The 16347-nt window shown below is 37.7% G+C and overlaps 1 protein-coding gene across 1 annotated transcript; it reads right to left on the bottom strand.

Moving 5' to 3' along the window:
• Positions 1-642: 642 nt before the first annotated feature.
• LOC139128319 (leucine-rich repeat-containing protein 17-like) lies at positions 643-14966 on the bottom strand. The gene is made up of 2 exons (XM_070694114.1): positions 14471-14966; positions 643-659 (listed from the first exon to the last, which is right to left on the bottom strand). The coding sequence occupies exons 1-2, from the start codon at positions 14964-14966 to the stop codon at positions 643-645; spliced, it is 513 nt and encodes a 170-aa protein (XP_070550215.1).
• Between the last annotated feature and the right edge of the window lie 1381 nt (positions 14967-16347).

Raw genomic sequence — 16347 nt, forward strand, 5'->3', positions numbered from 1 at the left:
TTAAGTATTATGTGTTGCTTTTAGACAATAAGAAGCACTTTTACGCATGACATGATTTGAGTTCGGATCGATGTAGGGAGACAATATGGAGAAAGAACTTGTATATACTTCATCTCAATTCAGCGGTGATGATGTTCGGTTCCAGGGATAAAGCTTTGCTAGGTTCTGAGAGAATCACAGTGGTGTCGCTGTTTTCCTTTTTGATTTCTTCCATCTCTACTGATTAGTGAAAACATACCCATTCCCCCCGCAACGCTTCCGCCGCGTTTATCTAAGCTTGCATTGTTGGAATATTGCTTCAACGACTGTAGGCCTATCATTTTTCATTTTAACTTTTTTGTTTCATAGGAAATGCGAGAGTTTGATGGACATGGGCAAACCATGTTTGATGAAATGATGTGTGTGTTACATGCTTCGCGTCCGTTCAGAAAAATAAGCTTAGACACCAGTTACAGGTTAGTTACAGCAAAGTGTTCCGCTAACTGTGGAAAAATACTGAACTTTTTCGGGTAGTTCAAAATCAAGGTTCAGTAGCACAGACACACAACTGTGACATTCACTGTAACGATCAGATCACGTCATTATTAATCACCAGATTTAGCTTAGTCTAAGAAGAACAGGCATGTGAAAAAATTTAGCTCTTCACATAGTTTGCTCCTCTGAAAAAAAACAGTATAAGGATTAGATTATGTTATGCTCTTTGAAAATTACTTACTTGATCTCACAGCGACAGATACTGTGGCGGAAAAAAGGGAGAATGTCTTTTTAGTCTCCGGATTCTTTCATCTTTGCCAAGTACTTGTATAAAGTCACTTTGGCCGTAAGACTTTATTTGTCTTAGCAGGAGTGCGGAAAATAGATAAATTTATGATTTTGTATACATTTTGTGTGCACGTGCTTTTGATCTCTGGCATCGTAGCAAGGCGAATACAGGTGCAGCCAACGAACAATTCACTTTTAAAAAGGTCGTTACTATGATAAGATATATTGTGCATGACAAGTAATGTGAACTGACTAATTTTAAGTCAAGAGGGTAATTAATCAGCTGTTCATAATTTGCCCTCCCACAGAAAATTTTTCGACTTACCCTCCCGAACTAAAACTTCATTTTTACCCACTCCCCACTTATTTTTGCCTGTTTCCCCTCCCCACTGTGAATTTTTGAAGCTCCCTCGCCCTGTAGCGAAAAAAACTTGCCAATTTCCCCTGCCCTGGAAACGATTCCCCTCAAAAAGTTTTTCGCCAAGCCCTGTCCCCAGGAAAATCAACCGATATCCGCCCTGCCCTACAAAAAACCTAAAATTTGCTCCCCTACCACCTAAAAATATGTCCCCTGCCCTAGCAAAATTAAAATTTCCCCTGCCCTCAAAAATTGCTCCTGGAATAGCTTTTTCAATGAATAGCTCCGTTGGCTGCATCTGCGAATAGGTAAATTACATTGTGCACTCGATGCGCAGTCACATTACTGGATCGGCGATCTCTCCAAACAGTAACTAATAGGATGTTTAGAGAGACTGCCGAGGCAGTACAGTTACAACGCATCAAGTTACTGCGCAACGCTACTAGCTATATTCTGTAACGTTATATCAGGTGCAGCCAACGAACAATGCGCTTTTAAAGGGGTCCTTATTATGATAACATATATTGACCATGGCAAGTAATGTAAACTGACTAACATTACGTCCAGAGGGTAATTAATTTGTTGTTCATAATTTGCCCTCCACCTGAAAATTTTTCGACTTACCCTCCCGCACTCAAACTTCATTTTTACGCACTCCCCACATATTTAGCCTGTTTCCTCTCCCCATTGTGAAATTTTTGAACTGCCCCTGCCCTGTGGCGAAAAAAGCTTGTCGATTTTTTCCCCTGCCCCAGGAAAAAATTCCCCTTAAAATTTTATCCTTCCCCTGCAGACATGAAGCTCACCTACCTTGTGATGAAAAAACTCGATTTCCCCATGTCCTCTTTTTACAAGTAAATCCCCTCTCCTCGTTTTCCCCCAATTCTGGTCCCCAGGCCAATCAACCGATACCTGCCTTGCCTGAGAAAAGACTAAATCTGCTCCCTGCCAGCTAAAAATATGTCCCCTGCCCAAACAAAAGTAAAATTTCCCCTGCCCCCCCCCCCAAAACAAATTGCTCTCAGATTAGCATTTTCGATGAATAGCTCACGATCAAGTTGCGGTTAAGTATCCTGGATACTAGAGCAATATTATTTTATGTTCATGTTTTGATATCGCTAACGTTTGAAAGCAGAACTTGAAACACAGTATCAATGACATACTTCTGGAAAATTCCGGCTTTAGCATGGTGTAGGCATACAGTAGTGACAGATCGATCTCGATCGCACTCGTGAAACAGAGTCGTTTGATCGGCGCATTTTCTTGGATTTACACCCCCAAAGTCAGACCAAATCGTGTGCCAGGTAACAAATACGTCCATGTCTGAGTCGGGGAAACCTGTGGGTAAAAATCAACAGAAGATGGAGAACAGACGAGCACATCACAAACTGAAAATATCATGATGCCGATGTTTGTACGGGTGCTGCATGCTACATAGACGACAAAACTGAAATTGGTGACGATCGATATCCTAATGATATCGGCGAGGAAGCTCTTCCAAAAAGGCAAAATCGCTACATAAACAGAAACTGCGCCCGGTTTTTATTGAAACGCTGGATATAATTTCAGAAAAATCTCAGAAATTATATTGGGTGAAATTAATAACGTCCTCAAAGGCCAGTGAATCTATATTGTTTACGATAGCAAAACCTAATTACCGAATTAAAATTCTTGTTCGATCTTGTTGTAACCTTTAATCTCTACATTTCCTAAATATTACATTATTTGAAAATATTAATAACTATGTCACATCCTTCATTCCCACAGTATAAATGGACAGTTCCATTACCAAAAGACAGCCACCCGCTTGACCCACACCGTCTATGGTTGAATAGAAAGATAAATAAGCGGGGAATAAGTTTACTGATTTTAAAACGTGATGGTGTCAAAAAAAGAAGAGACATTTTATTTCAGGTGAGATATTGTTTCTATTCAGGTCAAATCAAGTAGAGTTGTAAAACAATGCATATGCAAATTTCATGAACAGATGTTCTACTTACCGATCAATTTGCGTCAAAGAAGTTCAACGAAGAAGGCAAAATCAACATAAACAGTGAATGCCCCCTAAAATGTCAAGTCTGCCCCGTATTTTCGATGAATCGGGCATAAATTGCACTTTTCAATGAAGATGCAGAGAAATCAGTGTTGGATATGTGATTATAGGGGTACAAGTCAGTCCTGGTTGTTTTAACTAATATTTATTGTGATTGAATTGCAGGGGTCGTCAGGCAGTCTTGCTCAGTTTGGAAGAGGAGAATGGAGGGGATGATGTGTTTTGCATTGAACTTCATATAACATAATCTTATGACATGAGAACATTTGAATCGGAAGGAGACGAGAAGGGTTCGTGTATTTTCCGTAAATCACTGCAAATGTTTCAATTTCCGTTAAGACACAACATGTTCTTATGGATTTGACAGAGCGACACTAATTGAACTTAAGAGAACATAATCTCAAGACATGAGAACATTTGAATCAAAATTAAGGAGACGAGATAGATTGGAGTATTTTTTTCTTGTAAATCACTGCAAATGTCTCAGCTTCCGTTAAGATAGAACATGTTCTTATGGATTTGTCAGAGCGACTCTGATCTGACTCGGCCCAAACAAACAAAAGAAAGAACAATTCTTGCAGTTACTAATCCTGCTCCCTTATTTCATCATTAAAACTATATGTACTGCCGACTGTAGCTGTGGAAACGCAGCTATCTTTTGGCGGGTTGCGTGCGTCTTTATGTGGGGCCGTGGCGGGGTTGACCTTTGACCCACATAAAGACGCACGCAACCCCGCCAACAGATAGCTGCGTTTCCACAGCTATGCCGACTGATACGATAAATGCGTTGACGCCCATCACTTATATCCATTGTAAGCTTATAAAGGTTTCTGCTTCCATTTGAAAGCTAACGGCAGAATTGAAGATCGATCAACGGACTGTCTGTACCCACCGGAGGTTTTCAGTTGGCCAGTGCCTTAATTGGGACGAGTGGTTCCGGCCAGAATCACGCCACCACCGTTAGTAAATTTGGTCCGATTTTGAGTAAAATAGTCAAGTTTTGTCGCCTTAGTCGTTGACATAACGATATACAACATACCTATATCATAGATCTAGTGTTGGAGATGACGGTGACAGTAAGCCATAGTTTGTACGTTGTGTAACAGTCTTGAAATCCGGCCTTTCGTAATGGCAGGTAAAGTTTTGGCTGATCGTTTCTTTTTATCTCAAATTCACCCCGTTTAGGGCTTTGAGAGCGACTTTGGAGATAAGTGCGTTGAGACCCTTTCAAGGGATAACCATTACTTTTACATGAGGGTGGGATGATCGGCATGGTTGAATACTTCGAGCAACGATGCTAATACTTCGATAGAGTGAAAACAAATGCCTTGCGGGTGACAAAAGTAAGCTTTTTGACATAGCGTCGGTCTTTATTGAAACTATGGATATAATATCAGAAATTATATTGGGCGAAATTAATAACGTCCTCAAAGGCCAGTGAAACTATATTGCTTACGATAGCAAAACCTAATTACCGAATTAAAATTCTTGGTCGATCTTGTTGAAACCTTTAATCTCTCTACATTTCCTAAATATTACATTAATTTGAAAATATTAATAACTATGTCATATCATTCATTCCCAAAACATAAATGGACTGTTCCATTTTGAATATACACCCGCCCACTTCACCCACAACCGTTTATTGTTGAAAAGAAAGATTACGTAAGCGATACTGCAAAAAAAAAAAAACACAAAAAAAACGGAGAATAACTTTAATGTTCAAGAAGTGACGGTGTCAAAACAAAGAAGAGACATTTTATTTCAGGTCAGATATTGTTTCAATTCAGGTCAAATCAAGTAGAGTTGTAAAACAATGCATATGCAAATTTCATGAACAGATGTTCTACCCTACCGATCAATTGGCGTCAAAGAAGTTCAACAAAGGGTCATTTTTTGTTAGACTATAGTTAGGCAATAGTATTGCCATCTCTTTCCTACCGTATTTATTGACGATAGTAGCTGTCATTGCAGCACAAGTGGATTTATTTTGATTGACCATATTCAGTGGTGGTCGATATTTTTAGGAAGAACATGTTGCAACATGTACCGGTACTCGAACGACATATGAACGGCATTTCTGATCACGCTGTCCACGACACAGGCATTCGTTGAAGCAAGATTGCATTTTGTCATAAATTGATCATTATCGTATCAGTTTCGTAGCCTTCGTTATAGTGTGAAATTATGCCCGCTTCTAGTATACCGTCTCGTCGCTTCAAATGTTATCGTCTAAGTCGAAAGGGTTGACCACTGTTCAATACAAAAAAGGCTTCGAAAATATAACAAGAGAGGGTAGGTTTCGACTTTTCCCGGTCGACAATGTCAACATACGGTAATTTTGTAAGTTTAGATGTACAAAGTAATTTTCCTTTGCACATATTGTCTTTTCTTGGACGGCTGTTTGTCAACCCATTGTGTTATTCCAAAGCCAAACTACACTGCAGATTGTTTGTTGATTCTACCATGAAAAGCGATTCAATACACATTGGTACTGCTCAATATCCAGAGATGGAAATACCATCATGCTGCTGATACATGATCTGGCTGCCTGTTAACCAAAAGGCGCCCTTTTCTCCCCATTACCTTTCGAGGTTTACAAACGAAATTCATCATATGGATTCTCTTTTTACTGCCTGTATATTGCTTTAAAGTTACTAACGCATAGCATTTCGCATACCTATAAATTAGACAAGGACTTTACACAACACTCCTTGTCAATTCTTTCGTCTTAGCATAAGAGAGAGAGAGAGAGAGAGAGAGAGAGAGAGAGAGAGAGAGAGAGAGAGAGAGAGAGAGAGAGAGAGAGAGAGAGAGAGTCACAAAAGACTGGAAGAATTTGTCTCTCCCGCGAACGTAATGTAGTGAAATTGAGTTGTCTGTCTGTTTGTTTCTAGTCTTTTAAACATCTTTACTTACTTTCTTGAGGATGACAAAAAAGTTCTTAAGTGCCACACTCTTGGCGGCGCTCTTTAGACATGCTTACTGTAGTGGTCACTGTGATAGTGCCACCAATGTTTGAGGTGTGGCTGTGATATAAGCCCTGCTAGGCTGATCATTGTTGTCCTTTCCTAGTTCATAACGTTATTTTTTCATCTACTGGAGACAGTTCTCCTGAGAAAACAAGGCTGTTTAAGGTAGAGACACACGTTAGATGATACTTATTTTAAACTCACTTTTTCTCAATAAATTTCACTTTTGGACCCTACACATTATATATTTTCTGTTAGCCCTATATCTCAACATTATGAAAAATATGTTTATTTTCCAAAATCACTGTGTCTGTGTCCATTTCTCTCAAAAATATGCGTTTTTGAGTTTTTTTACCTAAAAAAATTAGGTGTTCAAGGACTATGGCGACTTGAGATCTTTTAACAGAAATCAGCAATTGAGTACTCTGGGGAAAAAACGGTGTCCCAGATTTTTTTCTATTCCCTTTTGTTTCAGCACAATGAGGTGTGAAAGTAACAACTCTGGGTTTTTGAATAAATTACCGGGTTTCGTTCACTTGAGCAAGACTTTCTCTTGTTCCATAAATTTTACCGAAAATCTGAGACACCGTTTTACAGATATGTATTGCTACTGTGACCTGGTAAAAATCAGACCGATCTGTGCACCCTACTCCAACCTAATTTCTTTTGAAGTTACGCTTGTCAGGCCAAAATCGGAAGAGAGATAATCAAAGAATTGTGTAAACACCCCTATACGTACAAAAATCGATCGTTGATATGACTTTCCGGGCGATTTTTATTCATGTTCACGAACTTGCATCAAGCAGGAGACTAGATGTTTTGTATTTTACATCAAATACCCTTCCAAAGATCATAAATGGCGAGAAAATCGGGAGAAACACACACAAACTGTTGAGATGTACGAGTAATGAGGGCGGTTTATTTACATAACAAACACTGCCACGGCTAATCTGTTTTTGCTCAAATTAGAGTCTAAGCTTGTTACCGTAACTGTAAACGGTTGTCAAGATTTATCAATTCGTTTCTCTTCAGTTTAGAAGTGTCTTTTACGCCCGTCGGAGGCGAATTGCGATATTTTACGTTTGCGACAGTCTCAGTAAACCAAAATTGATTTCGACATCGCGGCGTCACGGAAGCCATGGCAGTGACTATTCAAGTTCGTCATTCGGCCTTGCGCTTGTTGAACTTCCCCTGGAAGATGAAAATTTATGCATGCATATCGCTGGACACGTCCACCAGTTTCGTTCACAAATTTGTTCACTTATCGCCGACCTTCGCATCGGAATCAGCGTACTGTAGTAGACAGACTGTCGCTGACTTTCACGTTGGAGAACTTCGGTTGAGAGAATCTGATAATCAACCAGCTTCCTCGTCGGAAGAAGACTCGTGTCCAAAATCTCATCTTCTGCCACGTTGCTATAGTACGACCTTTAGTCAGACAATCTGAGTTTTGTTCTTGTAGCCTGGTCCATGTTCTTACCACAGGCGACCCAAGTATTACTGAGTTTTTCACACTGTTTTCTCTATCATTTACTCTTCTTTCTTCATGCTCTGAATGATCGGAATAAATAAAATAAATGGTTTATATAACCTAACCTAACCTAACCTGTGACTCTTTATTTATTTTACACTCCATTACAAGGACGTATATCTCTCATACACACATGCTGTAATTAATTAGTCAACACAACTAATTATGCTAATCCGTGGACTTATCAGGGATTTTACGGGTTGGTCAACATCGCGAAAGATAGGAATGGTTACTCCTTTTTCATTAACATCACTATCTTTCCGATGTTGACCAACCTCTGATAAGTCCACGGATTAGCATAATTAGTTGTGTTGACTAATTAATTACAGCATGTGTGTATGAGAGATATACGTCATTGTAATGGAGTGTAAAATAATAAAGAGTCACAGGTTAGGTTAGGTTAGGTTATACAAACCATTTATTTTATTTATTCCGCTCATTCAGAGCATGAAGAAAGAAGAGTAAATGATAGAGAAAACAGTGTGAAAAACTCAGTAATACTTGGGTCGCCTGTGATCTACTTACTCTCTTCTTACGACCACGCTACAGTGGAAAGTATGCGCATGCGCGCCGGACAAGATCAGAAAAATTAACATAATCTGTTGACCTTGCGTCCCTATCCTAACTAATCCGTACACAGTTAAAAGTATACAGTCACCTGTAATCTAAATATGCCCATATATGGTCAAATGGGCGTTCCTTTGTATTCAAAATGCCCATGTGAGGGCGCTCTTTTATAAAAAGCGGCCACCCGCTTAAAATCGGTGATTGGTTAGATTTTCTCTTTCCATGGTAACTGTGGCAAACTTAGAACAGGTGACAGTATACCTTTAAGACAACCGAATATAACAGTACGCGTAGTTTGCAAAAAGTCTATTTTTATTAGTATTTTAAGCATTTCTTTATACAATATTGTCTCGACATTTTTCCTCATGTAAAGGTCATACGGTACGGACTCCAATTTTGAAATAAAACCAAAATCTCTGTAAAAATGCATTAAACGTGTGTCTATACCTTAAGCTGACTTTTTGAATTCCGTGTAGAATTATTTTATTGACCACATAATTGCTACAATAATTACAAATTCATCTCTATATATTATGCATGAAAGCATGAAAAATAATGTAATTTCTTTCTCTTAAGTGAAATCAACTGATGACATTTGCAAAATTGAGCCAATGGATAACTCTGACACAATACTGAGTACTTTGAACTTTGAAAATCAATATATCCATAGCACAGATAATTTTCCGAAATCATTTTTGTAAGTATCACACATCTTGACACTATCACATAAAAGAGAGAAAACATTTTACCAGTAGAAATGTTTCAACACAATTTAGCACCCTTTTGTTGGTCAATTTCAAGTGAAAACTTCTTTAGTTTAGTTCTATAACTATCATGTACACATTTCCTGTTGACAAATATTCACCCTTTGTCCATTTCAATTTTGATTTCTATCTCTATCCTAACTTGAAATTAAACAGCGTTTTAGGAAGTGTGCCCTTTTAAATTCCTTTCTGCTCTCCGCGTTGGTGGATGTTGGAAGTGCTCGTTACCACTTAATTTGTCAATCGTTTTGTTCAAATTAAAAAAATACATAGATATCGTGTTAGGAAAATCTAATTATAAATTGGAATCTACAAACTTAGTACATCTTTTCGTAACTATGTGATAACTCTTATTCAGTTCAAGTATTAAAACTGTCCATTTATACAGAAAGTGATATTTATATATCCATAATATATGTCTGCAGCCTTACACACTGTTTCATCCATAGTAAACCAAAATTTAAGACTTTCTTTGTGAAAATATAACAAACTTACTAAACTAAACTTCCAGATTATCGATTTAAAATATGATTAAAAGTAAGACACACGTAGGGAAAAATGGTATTTAAAATATGCCAAGCAAACCTAACTTGAATACAATCCATGTAAAATGTGCTCAAAATTAAATTCTAAATGTTCGAGAAAATGTTGCAAATATTCAACCAAGCTAGCTTGAAGACAATCACAATAAGACTAAATGCTAAGACTAAATGTGTCTATGGGTGGCAAATAGTACACCAAACTTTAAAAACAATCTAGTATGTTACAATAGAAAACTAAATCTGACAAGAATCTTACGGATAAACAACACTTTATATTAAAATTTCGCAAATTGCAATTCAAACTTGAAAACAAATTATTTAAATGTGGCAAACAGAAAACAAACTTGAAGACAATGTAAAATATGGTTGACAGTAAACATCGCTTGAAGACGATTTATGTGAAAATAGGTTAAACAGTACACCAAACTTGAGAACAACTAGTATTTCATCTAAACTAAACCTAACAAAATCTTAATAATTAACGACACTTTGTATAAAAATGTGGCAAATATAGGCCTAATATCAAACTTGAAGACCATGCACGTAAATCTGGTAAACAGAAGACGAAACTTGAAGACAACCTATACAACAAGGTTGCAAATAGCTGATCAAACTTGACAACAATATACCTAAAATTTCGTGTGGCAAATAATAACCAAAGTTTCAAAAACAATCTATGTAAAATTGACACGTACTAGTAGTACCCCAAACTTGAAGACATAAAAGAGTATAAAGGGGTGCAAAGGGGCAAAAAAGGTGTAAATGGGTGGCAAATAGTAAAGCAAACTTTATGTGAAAATGTGAAATATAGTAAACTAAACAAACAATACACCAACTTTATCTACAAATGTAGCAACACAGTAAACCAAAGTTTCACACAATCTATTTAAACTATGGTGAATAGTGAACCAAACTTGGATACAATGGTCTGTTTCCAGATGATTTAAAAGCTGTAATACCATAGTCTAAGGTTGGTGAAACAATCTTTGACACGATTTATAATTCTTCAGAGTAATCGTAAACCCTATTCTGCTGTCTGAGCAAGTAGGGTGCAACTTTGGTCCGTGGCTAACAACGGCTAAGTGAAATTCGTATTCATTTTTGAGACCATTTCGCTTTCTGACATTATTTTCAGTGATGAACGAATATGAAGAGATCACTTTTTCGAATACACAGTGAATCTTAAACTTGGTAATTTGGGTATGATTTCTGTTTTCAGATACTCGGTTTTTGAAAATAAAATTATTAACAGTGTTTCGATATGCTATCGACGATGTGCCACTTTACTTGAAAGACAGGGAGATCAGCACAAAATCCATCAGCGCCCTTTTATCTGTCACTGACAGTTTATGGCATCATCCTGCAATCGTTGTATTTATAAGAAGCGCTGCAACAAAGGTGTTAAAGAGTAACAATGTAGCAATAGAAAACAAATGCTCCAACCAAACGTGCGGAAATGAAAATAAAAAAACTATTCGCAGGAACATGGTACTATATTTGTAATTTTGATTTGCAAGAAAGACTGTCCGAAATGTAAGTTACAAACTACAGACTGTTTAGCAATAACTTCCAGATTCATACTGTATTCCAGAAAATGGATAGTTTACGTTAATTTGTTTTCAAAGTAATGAAAATATTTCATCCGAAATGGATTAGATTTTTCACTAGGCCATCACTAGCCACCATCAAAGTTTTTGAACATTGTTCTCCGACAAGGAGAATCATTACAAACAATCCACTGATAGCTTTAAGTGTTTGCCAGGGCACAATTAATGCAAACGCTAGGTAGAAGCATTCGAGATTTTCAAAACACATGAGGAAATATCCAAAACAGAATTTAGGTTAAGAAAGATTTAAACTACTAAAATCAAGCCTTTCCATTGGGAATGAGATTTCTAATCCTCCTAGGATTAATGTGTTTTCCATTTTTAAATTTTAGTTCCATTAAAGGAAATCCATGTTGGTCTCCTTTGCAACATTCTACAAAATTTGTGTTCCATCCATTATTTTTGCTAGTACAAGAAATCTCATTGTGGAAATATTTACATAAAAAATTACACTTGAAAGGTCTCACTCAACTTCAACATTTGCTACATACCTGGTACTCAGTTCAAACATCGATGTAAAATAGTAGCCTGTATAAATGATATATCGATGTATGGGCCAAGTGGTAAATGATTTCAATCACTATCATAACTTCACTACGTATACTTGCTATTATATAACTGACTAGATCACTGATATATTGACGATGGGAAAACGAAATTCAATCGTTTGACGAAAATCTGAGCCAAATCAAATTATCTGTTCACAGAAGCGTAACAAGATGTCAGTTCTCCTAAATCAGGTTTCTCTTACTCATGTAACAAATTGACAGTCTCTCTACTTTTGACTTTGTATGTGTACCTTTCTCAAAAAGTTACGTAAAACATTAAATGAGCTGTTGACCGACACTATACACCCTGTTCCAGTCAGCCACATAACATTTTCGATGTTCATCTAAGGGTAGTACATTCATTCCGTACTGAAAGGTCTCCTGGAACTAATTCGTTCATCTAAAAGTTAGCCACTCTATTTACCCTACTGTCTGACCTCAGTGCGACTTTTAACTTTTCCCAAAACAGCCTCCGACCCATTTCATTTTGAGGCCACTCTAGATAGCTTTTGGTCAACAGGATGTTCCGTAAAATACGAGGAATATCATCATCAGGAATTCTTTTCAGTGATATCATTACAATGACACCTCGTTTCTCTTCAAATAGGCAACTTTGTGCCATCCTCATTTCAAAGTAACACCATTCACTATCAGCAAAATGTGGAGACAGTATCAGCATGGTTTTTTTGCTTTGCTCGATACTGTCTAAAATGTTTTCAAAAATATCATTGCCGGGTATAAAATCCCGTTCGTGTATGCAGAGTTTGAAATTAGGCGGATCAATGTTCTCCAGATGAGGAACCAATTCATGTAAAACCCAATCGCTGTCATGTTGGTTGTAAACAACGAATGCATCATACCGTTTATTTATTAGTTGTTCTTCGTCATTATTTTGGAGTTGGTATCCGCCCAGATTCAGTTTAATGAAGAAGTAGGCAAAGCGGATGTGCCAGTGAAAGCGTGTCACCAATGTGACGGTGACTATAACTATGACAACGAAACATGTCAAGGGCACTGAAACTACGAATACTAAATCGCATTCGAGCCCGAGTTCGACAGACTCAATCGGAACACCGTATTTTGCTTTAGGTAGAGAACACAAGTTCATTCCTTGCAGATAAGTTGCACTATCTAAATGGGAAACAACCATGGCTTTTCTATCCTTTTTTAGCCAATCTTTAAAAGACTTCAGTTTACAAGAGCAGTCAAACGGATTGCCATAAACTGTCAAAGATCTTAACGATGGCATAGATATGAGTATTTCGTATGACAAAACGGCGATTGAATTTCCTTTTAAATCCAATGTTTCTAATTTAGTTAACTTGTCAGGTACACCATGAATTATCGATAATTCGTTATTTGCGACTGACAATTTTACGAGGCTTCTAAAGTCGTTCAAACTTGTGAAGTTGAGTTGGTTAAAATTGTTGTTCGGCAATTGAAGATTTCTGAGGGATTGCCTAGGTTGAAACTTTATCACATCAGAATTTAATATTACGGCGCCGCTCTCTGTTTCTACGAATTTAACATTTTCTACGATTAAATTTTTCAATCTTTCAAATCGAACTTTTTCTTTCATGAAGAAAGTTAAATAATGACGTCCATCTATGTGCAGACTCTCTAGATTTGTTGTATCCCCTAAGTGCATAGCTAATAGCGTGTCTGGGAACTTTAAACTTAATGTTAGTGTGGTGAGGCTTGTGAGGTTTTGAAATGGGTGGTCAGTATTTCGATAAAATGTCTGATGGTTCAATGGATTACCCAATAAGAGAAGAGTATTCACTTTCAGCAGAGTATAGAATGCCCTATTAGGCAAGCTTTTCAACTTATTGTTTGACAAATCTAGATGTTTCAAACTTGAAAGGAAAACAAAACTCTTGGGGTGTATAGAGGTAAATTTGTTACGACTGAGGTTGATAGAAGCAAGGGGTTGATTTCTCTTAAATACATGTTTGGGGATTTGCCCATTAAATAGGTTTCCGCTGACATTAATATTTGTAAGATTTTTCATTTCTGATATTGCAGTGATGAATTTTTCGAAATTTTGTAACGTGTTGTCACTCAGTGTCAATGTTGTTAAAATCGACAGGTCACTGAGTGGTACAAAAATATCATCATTAGCCTGACAGCTAGACATGTTCAACGCTTTAAGTTTTGACAACCACTGAAACGAATCTGTCGCAATTGTACCCAGAGGGTTTCCAGATATATCCAGTTCTTGTACATTGCTGTGGGCGAGGCCTTTAAAACTTGTTGGTGTAAGATTGTATCGCTCAGTTGGATTAAGTATATCTCTTACAGTAAGAACCTCAACAGTTACGTTCTGTAGACTATTAAGAACATTCTGGAGGATCTGAATGTCTATGCTACGTCCCCCGAGACGTCGACTTACAAAGTGTAAAGCTGTGGTCGAAAATACAGGAAACGGTATTGTTTGGTACTCCTTCAAACTTTGGAGACCAATGGAAAGTTCACTCAAATTATTCTTCGACAAGTCAATTATCGGAAGTGCATTACTAGACATAGAAATATCGCCGAAAACAATTTCTTTGAGTAGAGGAAAGTGTGAGAAGCTAACGTTACATTCTTCTCCAACATACAAAAATGAGATTGTTAGACTTTCAAGTTTTTTTAAAGTTGTCAAATTTTCTATATCTCTACAATGCATTTCGGCAAGGTATAGGCTTCTGAGGTTAACTAAGTGTTTGAAAACTTTACAGAAAGAGTGTCCCATCATATGACTCTTCAGAAAGAGGCTTTCTATACGTTGTGCGCCTTGAATAAGCGGGGATAACTTGGAGGCAGGGTGTTCACTCGAAAGATCTGCCACATGCACACCCAGCACCAGCTCAGATAAATTGATCAGTTTGTTGAAGAGACTTTCTGCCATGTTCGGGAAAGTCATGATCAGAATTTCCAATACCTGTAGACTTTGCAGGTGCCTAAATGTGTCCTTACCGAATGATACGGGTCCGCTATCGAGGAAATCCAGCTTCCGTAGCTTTTTCAGTCCCACGAACGTTTCAGAGTCAATATAAAGATGGTCATATGTACGTATAATCAGCTCCTCCAGTGAGCGCAGATTTTCGAAGGAGTTCGGTGTTAAACTCGTGATGTAGTTGTATGAGAGGTCTAGGTGAGTTGTTGTCGATGGCAAATTTCTGGGTACTATCGTCAAATTGCGGTACCTACAGTCAACGTAGGTGAAGTTGTACACTTTACATCCTGCTTCAGAAGTGATGGAAGAAAATGTCATGAGCATCATTAAAATGCAGACCTGAAAGTTGCTGTGTATGATTTGAATGGACATCGTCTTCATGATGCTTGATCACCTTACAGCATACAAGGTAGTAACAGTGTTGCAATGAAGTGAACCAGTGCCAGTCAGATACAGTAATGGGTGCTGCAGGATTTCAAAATCGGAACTGTCTCCGTGACAAACGATACCTTATCTCTTATTTAGCTTTGTAATATAATCTTGCGCACACGAGCGTTTCACGATATACAAAGAGCAACTGGATGACAGTTGTTGTGACACGCCTATTTTCCATTAGATGGGGGTCTACAGAAAATTAAAAATTTAAATCATGTTTCAGTTTTACAACGGATGCAGAGGCCAGCTGGCCTCGAGCGAGATAGTGCTAGAAAGTTTTAAAATATCAAGATGAGGTTCAATGGGCCAATTCTGAGGTGTAAAAGAAACTGTGTGGTTGAGATATCAGGGAGGTAATGGTTGACCCTTTATAAGTTGTCCCCCCCTTTAATTTCTTTCCCCTTCATATTACTTTGGTTCGTTATTTTGCTCTGTGCACTTTATGTTTCTAAAGTACAGCGTTTTAGGTGTTTATTTATAGGGATATAGTGGATAACAAGTTTGTTATTCGGCATGCTCCGTTTGACCTGTGATTCATGAATAAGAAAATAACAGAAAACTAAGATTTAAAGACACTCTGTGTCATTTTGGGATGGAATCGTGTATTTAGCATCTCGCGAATAAAAGTCGGGATCTCCTGCTGTTGTATTTGCTTTTTATTACGCTATCTTTTCGCTGATATAACTGATCAAAAACAAATCTTATTCCTTCCGTCGTCATGTTTGCCAGCTTACGTTGTACGCATCTTCTACGCCTTATGTTGACTGTTTATTGACAGACATACATGTATCAGTTCTGTTTATGGCGATAATGTCTGCCATGACGTGCATATATGATCATATACTCTATCGACGTATGCAGCTCTATCATTATCAACAGGAACATATTTACTTGCATAATGGTTGCATACAGTTGTGGCGCTTATGCGTTGTCATTCCTTATTCGTCGTTTTGCTAGGGATGGATTTTTTACCATTTATGGTGTCAGGATATGTTACAGGTCTGTAATTCCAATGTGTCACCTCACCTTATTGGCGTTCTTAAATTAGTCCATGAAAGTGGGAAGTAAATCATGGATATTTGTCTCTAACGATAAAATAAGTGTAGCCTTAACGTTTGTGTGATGTTACGCCAGCCGATGAGCAAAAACCACATGGGATTAGGGCTATTCTTTGATGTTGTCGGACGTCCGTTCGCTTACCCCCGCCTTATTTCCACAATATCCATAAGCTATGCAGTATAGCCATAAAGTGGTAGCAAACGCCTAAAGC

The sequence above is a fragment of the Ptychodera flava genome, unplaced genomic scaffold (genome assembly GCF_041260155.1).
Source record: "Ptychodera flava strain L36383 unplaced genomic scaffold, AS_Pfla_20210202 Scaffold_49__1_contigs__length_964681_pilon, whole genome shotgun sequence".
NCBI classification, from domain to species: domain Eukaryota; kingdom Metazoa; phylum Hemichordata; class Enteropneusta; family Ptychoderidae; genus Ptychodera; species Ptychodera flava.

Bases quoted from the DNA above. Each gene is read 5' to 3' on its own strand.
- LOC139128319 (XM_070694114.1), bottom strand. From the start codon at position 14,966: ATGCTCATGACATTTTCTTCCATCACTTCTGAAGCAGGATGTAAAGTG.